The sequence below is a fragment of the Malurus melanocephalus genome, unplaced genomic scaffold, assembly GCF_030028575.1.
Source record: "Malurus melanocephalus ecotype Western Australia unplaced genomic scaffold, MMel_1.1 scaffold_704, whole genome shotgun sequence".
In the NCBI taxonomy this organism is placed as follows: Eukaryota; Metazoa; Chordata; class Aves; order Passeriformes; family Maluridae; genus Malurus; species Malurus melanocephalus.
This window is the reverse complement of record NW_026623936.1, coordinates 1-6897: the sequence shown is the minus strand read 5'-3', so window position 1 is coordinate 6897 and position 6897 is coordinate 1. Positions and strand designations below refer to the sequence as shown.

The 6897-nt window shown below is 49.7% G+C and overlaps 2 protein-coding genes across 2 annotated transcripts; one reads left to right on the top strand and one right to left on the bottom strand.

The window, feature by feature from the left end:
• Nucleotides 1-1709, top strand: ARMC7 (armadillo repeat containing 7). Its single transcript, XM_057384361.1, has 3 exons — nt 1-220; nt 296-439; nt 1313-1709. The coding sequence occupies exons 1-3, from the start codon at nt 154-156 to the stop codon at nt 1648-1650; spliced, it is 549 nt and encodes a 182-aa protein (XP_057240344.1). The 5' UTR covers nt 1-153; the 3' UTR covers nt 1651-1709.
• Nucleotides 1710-2339: 630 nt separating this feature from the next.
• LOC130584415 (5'(3')-deoxyribonucleotidase, cytosolic type-like) lies at nt 2340-4272 on the bottom strand (the record flags this gene model as incomplete). The annotated part of the gene is made up of 4 exons (XM_057384388.1): nt 2340-3034; nt 3116-3230; nt 3987-4047; nt 4133-4272. Coding segments are annotated over 4 exons (459 nt in total), but the record flags the coding sequence as incomplete, so codon positions are not given.
• Between the last annotated feature and the right edge of the window lie 2625 nt (nt 4273-6897).

Below are 6897 nucleotides of genomic sequence, written 5' to 3'. Positions count from 1 at the left end.
GAAGAGGGTTCTGCCGTGTCCCGCCCTCAAGATGGCGGCTCGTGGGTTTTTCCCCCTGCTCTGAGGCGGCCACCTCGTCCCCAGCACTCGGGACAGCCGCTCCCTGAGCCGACGGTGCCCGGGGGAACGGGCAGCCCAGCGCGGCGTCCCGCGATGGAACTGGGGCGGCTGGAGTACCTGCAGGCTCTCGTCACTGAGTTCCAGGTGACGGACAGCACAGGTAACAAACGCCGCTGCTCGCTCGCCCTCTCCGTGTCGAGGGTTTCTTCACACACCCGACGCTTTTCCYTTGCAGAGGCCAAGGAGCAGGTGCTGGCGAACCTGGCCAACTTTGCCTACGATCCCAGCAACTACGAGTACCTGCGGCAGCTGCAGGTGCTGGACCTGTTCCTCGATATGCTCACCGAGGACAGCGAGACCCTCGTGGAGTTCGCCATCGGTAAGGGCTGCCCCGAGCACCCTCAGCTSTCACCGGCTCTGGGGACACCGGGCCCCGCTCTCGGCTTGGTGGTTAATCCGCCCCAAATGCACGCAGAGCTCCAAAAACAAACCCACACTGTGCTGATAAAGCCTCGTTTAGTTCAGAATGTGTGGCATGGGAGAGAAGTCAGAGKTAGGCATGACCTACCTCCCACCCCCCAGAGCTTAATGAAGACACTGTCTGGGAAGGATTTTGGACTTTTTTTTCCCAAAACACTACCTGATTAACTTTTTACYGAAATCTCTCCTGTAGAGAAGCAGTCTGTAATATATAGATTTTGCCATGTATGTTGTACAGATCCATGCAACCATGGTGCTATTGCCAGCTGGTATTCTAGAATACTTGACACTTTTTAATAAATACTCTGAGGATCTGCGTTACTGTGATTCTTCATGGTCTGAACATAAGCTAAGTGGCCAGATTCTGTGAGTGGTTCTATGAGATGATAAGAAATATATTTCATTTTTAAGGTTTGCAGCTGCATCTCARAATTTCAAGTTTCAAACATTCTGTGCTTCTTGGCTACTAACTCGGTTACCTCCATTCTGTGGCTTTCTAAAGCACTTAAAATGAACTGCTGGTTTGTGTCTCCTGTTAGGGATGAGTGATCCTGGAATCATTCTGTTGAAGCAGTTATGTGCAGCACTAACAGTGCCCTCTAATGACACACGGGAGGAGGAGTGTGCTGCTGGAAAGTCTCTGGAAAGAATCAACAAAACACAGCCTAGGGAACCATTAAGAATTTTCCATCCAAACAGAAGATCTGGATGTTAAAAAAAGGAGGAACAGTGAATTTGCATCACCTCAGACACTTTCCTCTTGCCGTTCTAGGTGGTCTGTGCAACCTGTGCCTGGATAAAATAAACAAAGAGTACATCCTGGAGGCCAACGGGGTGGAGCCCATCATCAATTGCCTGTCCAGCTCCAACGAGGAGACCGTGGTGTCGGCCGTGACCACGCTGATGTTCCTGACCACGCCRCAGTCGCGCGCGCAGACCACGGCGCTGCCCGTGGTGGAGTGCATGCTCCGCTTCTCCCTCTCGGCCAACACTCGCCTCAGCAACCTGGCATCCATCTTCCTGCAGGATTACTGCAGCCCTCCGCAGGTGGAGGAGGCCAGGAACCTCAGCAAGCACACGGCAGTGGGGATTCCTCTGCCCAAGGACTGAGCTCGGGGCTGTGGAGAGGTGAAGCTCCCGCTGTTCTCACTGCCTTCTCAAAAGGTCCAGAGCAGCTCCCAGTAAACCCGCTCCCAGTAATGAGGGGAGTTGGTCCCACCAGTGCTGATGTTTAGTCAACAGAGAGGATGGGACAGCACTGCCATGGCAGCTGGCCCAAGCACACAGCTAAGCCTGCAAACAAATATTTAAAATAAAGCAGGTCATGGCTGTTGGGGAACGCTTTGCCAAGTGCAGCTCAGCACCCAGATTGYACAAATAACCTTTCCCTGCAATGAGGGGTTTTCTGCTCAGGTTATTGGGCAGAATTAGATCCACTCCAGTTCCTGGCTGGTTGTCAGTGACAAGTGACACTGAGTRTCAACTCAAATGACTTTGACATGTCAGAGAAATTTATTCCTTCTGCAGAGAGTTTTCCTGCCCTGGCAGTTCACGATCTCTCCATCCCTGTGGCACTAGTTATGGCATCCTTTACTCATGGCACAGGCAGCCAGCTAGGGAATCACTGCACAGGGCAGGCTATACCTCCCTTATAAATGAAGAAGTGGAGAGTTTTTCTTTCATTACCACTGGTGAGAAAGGTGGAGATAAAAAATAAAAAATAAAAGAAGACTTATGACAGTCTGGCTCATGAGAACCAGTGTCTTGTAAAAGCTTCTCTTAATAAAACATTAACCTAAAWGCTGTGTCATCAGTTCCATGTGAGCTCATGAATATTTTTCTCCAGCACTTAACAGCCTTTGCCCACTCTTACCCAAGCATACGGGCCAGAAATTGAAGYCAGCTCAGTCTCTTTTCATTATCAGCCAATGAGGCAAGAGAAAACCCAAGAGGCATGGTGACTAAATACATAAAAGGTTTCCCTGTTGAGCCCAGTGCTCCCCGACAGACACTCCCACTGGATCTGCTCAACTTTCAGAGCTTGCTTTCTTCCTTTTTTCCTCCCCTCCACCCCCAGACAGCACAAACCAAACAGGAATGAGGTTAAACACACATAAAAATCCAACCGCAGCTGCTTGTAGTTTATAGTTCTCCAACACCAAACATCCAAAAYGCTACAGAGATGGACTGAGGGCAGAGCAATCTTCCAGAAACCTGGAGCACCGTGTCTGACAGGAGCAGCTCTTTCCTTGCTATGACTGACCCCCGCAGTGACAGTGCCTCCTGGGCATGGCAGGGGATGTGCTGGTTGTTCCCTGGCAGTGGAAAGAGCACAGCATCCCCTTCCTGCACTATTGCCTGCGCTTGCTGTCCAGGATGGCCTTCCAGTCGTTGGCCCAGGAGTGCAGGCGCCGGCGCGGGGCCGGCAGCTGGAGGTGCCTGTTGTGGCAGCAGGTGAACAGGATGTGCTCCCAGCTCGGGTTTGGCTCTGCTCCTATGGAGAGGGGGGAAAAGCTGGAATCAGCTACAGGATGGCTCCCCAGCCAACAGCCAGCCATGGAAACGCTGTTCAAACCTTGGATGGTGTCCTTGTCGTCAAACAGCAGGTCAGCAGCCACCACCGTCTTGTCTCGGGTCAGGATAATCCGCTCCACAAACTCAGGTCCCAAGTGTTTCTCTACCCACTTATACTGCAGAGACAAGGAATGGGAGAAATTCCCCCTTTGCACATTGCTCATGCCAGACCAGCCCTAATACAGCAATTTTTTCCCCCTGTAAACCTACATCTGTGTCCAGGAATYCCCACATGGAACCTGGCTGCAGCCCAGGATGCTGATTCAACCCGTTTGTGTGACAGCCTTCACTCAGCACTGCCCTGGCTGTGCCCAACTGTTGGGTTTGTGAGGAACACTGGCTGCTGGCCCAGAGCACGTGGATTGTGCCCATCTGAGTCATTGCAGTGGCCAAAGTCCCCCTTCCATTCTYGTGCCACTGGCAAACAGGACTCATTCCAATGCTACAGCCTCTTCAACTCAGCACATCTTTTGGGACAGATGGACATCTCAGGCTCCAGATTTAGACTGAAGTAGATTTTGTTGGTTGATGGTTCTCCAGTGTGGAATGCCCTGGGAATACCCCATCCCTGTGGGCCGCACTACAAGGGTTCCTTTGCTGTCACCTGCTGACACAGCTGGTCCCWRCCCAGCTYYAAGAGCCCAGGGCTCACRTGCTCCACAATAATTCTGGCACCACATGACACTCGGAGATTCCCTGTCCTGAGTTACTGCTCTGTGTGTGGGCAGCTGTCCCTCAGACAGGGATTGAGGGAAGCCTGGCAGCCAGAGCAGCTCCTGTCTTTATAAAGGAATAGCTCCAACTTGGGTAGGATAAAACAGCAAGGCCTTGCAAAAGCAGCATTAAGCCCACTAAAATTAATTGTCTCCCACCTTTTCCACAATGCAGTGCTCRTATTTCCGGAGAGGACTCGTGCAAATGAAGACTTCAGTGCTGAAAAGAWACAGCCTTTGTTAGCAAGTCAGGCAAAAGAGTGTAAGGTCATGGAAAAGGGCTGCGGGGTGCAAAGTGTCCTTACTCCTTCATGTGGAGCATCTCCTGCACAGCTTCCACAGCTCCTGGAACTGGRTCCAAGTCGAGGAAGAAGCCAGGTGACTCATAGACACTGGCTACCTTGGCCTGCAGGAGACAGGATGATGACAGTGGCTGTGTGCTCTGTCACAGCACCCCCAATGTAACAGCCTGGTGCTTCCCCCCAGGAGTGGATTATAAAATTCCTCACCTTCTGAGTTCTGGGAAAGGTCCAACTTGGGCACACAAGAAGGAGAAATCACTTTGTGGTGGCTCATGAGGAGGCAGAGCTACCCCTGGCCTGGCTTTGCTCCTACAACCAGCCCTGACCCTCTGGAGTCTCTGGGGGCTGAGGGAGGCAGAGCTCCCACCCCACCCCATCCCAGATCTCTCTACACTGACTCTGGTGAAAACCAAAGGAATAGGTTGGAGGCTTCTCCTCCTCTGTCACATTTGGCTGAGGTTTGTTGAGGACTCAGGGATTCACCAGGGATGGATGGGCACACAAAGGCCCTGACCAACAGCCCTGTTTTCCTTCAGAGCAAACAGGCTGCTGCAGTGACTGTGCCACTGGCCAGGCCAGCACAGCCACTCATGGGGTGAATCCCTTCTGCAGGAGGGAAGGATGAGGATGTGAGCACTGGGAAAGCTCCATGTCTTTGCTGCTTTTTATGATTTTCAATCACCCACTTAAAATACTGTTGAAGGAGCAGACCTTGGCTCCAGCCTGGATCCTGAAGTGATATGCTGGTGCAAAGTCTGTTCCAAAGAACCTGAGACTGCAGCAGGAAGTTCAGAAGTGATCTTGTGCTTCCCCAAGAACCTTTGGCTCCATGGGGTGACCTGTGCAYGCTGTGAGCCCCACCTGGGCTGGGTTTGGGGCTGCTGTGGGACACTGCTCCCCTTGGCTGGCTCAGCACCCCACTGAGCTCTGCAGTTAAGGGCTTTACCCCTTTTGTGACTGCACCTGCCCTTGGTGYAAACACATCTTCCATACAGGCATGTGGGACACCACGTGAACCAGAGAGGATTTTAGTGATAAACAAGTGGTAAAAGAGGTTAGCTCTAAAGGTAGAATCATTTTTGAGTGTAAATAGGAAAGAAATGAGATTACTGGAGGAGCAATGTTATCCCAGGCTAACGTAGCCAAAAATGGGACAAAAAGGTATTTAACATGATAGAGTACAGTGGCATCTTTAATCTCTAAAAGCAAGAGCAGTATTTCCAGGGCAATTTCCAGRTAAGACTGTCCTTCCTGTCCGTTTTTTTTCTTAATTTACTGGTAAGACACTTTCACACCTTTTATTATGAGGAAATTTACTGGTTTGAATCCCGCTCTGGTTAGTTAATTTTAAGGATTGCTTGCTGGTGACTGYTCAGTGGTCTGTGTTAAATGAGGGTGTTTCACAGCAGGTCACAGCTGATGGGTTTTCYCCTTCCTAATCCCACATCCCATCATGGCAAAGGACTCACAGCAGCACTAAGGGCTGAGGTCACTTCCAGGCCTAAGTTCCATCCTCAGGCAGAGAGGTCAAGCTTCCAATATCTCTGCACCCTGAGACACACGAATCTTACCTTACCTGGGGTCACACAGTGAGCTTCAGAGGTGTAAAAGCAGCGTTTTCCCACAAGCATTAACATCATACATTCTCATGCCACTGAATASTTTGGAAAATTTAATTCTTGTTAGGTATTCTTCAAAGGCAGGCTACAGCCTTTGTTTGGAAATTGTACAAGGGTGCTTTAGGGTCCATCTGAAGGTATCCTTGCTCTGGATCACTAGTGGAACATCAACATAACACCCATTTCAGTTAAGCAGCAGTGAGGAGTCAGCATGAAACCAGACTCCCAGAGCTCACTCAGTTATCACCACCTACAAACACCCATAAATCAACAGCCAGAAATTTGGAAGCTCTGCCTGATTCCACACGCAGATCAGAAGAGATTAAGGAGCCTGTCTAGGTGCAGACGTGGCAATCAGATCTGCCCAGGTCTCTGTTTCCATGCAAAGCCTCCCTGATCCYAGCAGCAACTCCCTGGAGCTCTTCCCAAGGAGATTGAATTACAGACTTGGGGCTCGTGTCTGAAAGCTCTTTTATCCTACAGCAAGACACCAGAAACTGGCAAGTTTCCACCACATCACAAAAAAGTCTGGCCTTGCTTGAGAAAGAAATTTGATTTGATGACTCTTGGAACCAAAAGCCATTTCCTCTCATAAAAAAAGTGACTAGAAAAAGAAAGTAAAACCATTTTTGTTCCTCATTTTTATGCCACCAATGCTGAAAGTTTCCTTTTAACTTCCATTAGTAAGATAACAACTTGGATACAAAACTGGAGGCACTACATCTGTCCCTAAGCTTTCCCATTTGCAGGACTTAAAAATAATTCTAGAAAYTTTTGTCACTGGTGGGGATGTTGAATCCTTTTTTTTTTTAAACAATCTGAGGGCAGGAAACAGGGAGATAAATCCCTTCCAACAAAATGGCCACACAAATTTAGGAGGGCAGATAGGCAAGTGCAGTGAAAAAGTCTTGAACAAAATAAAATGGATTTACAATGTGAAATTAATGATCGACTTGTGATCAAAACAGAAAGAAAACCTCAAGTAATGGTTCAGGTTTCAAGGGGCAGCTGCTCATCACTAACGAAGCGTGAACAGCACTCAGGAAGAGGTGAAGCATAAATCATCACCAAAGCACTTCACAGCCCCTGTCATGAAAATATCCCACTCCCTGGAAGTTCATGGATAGACACAGCCAACACCTGCCACAA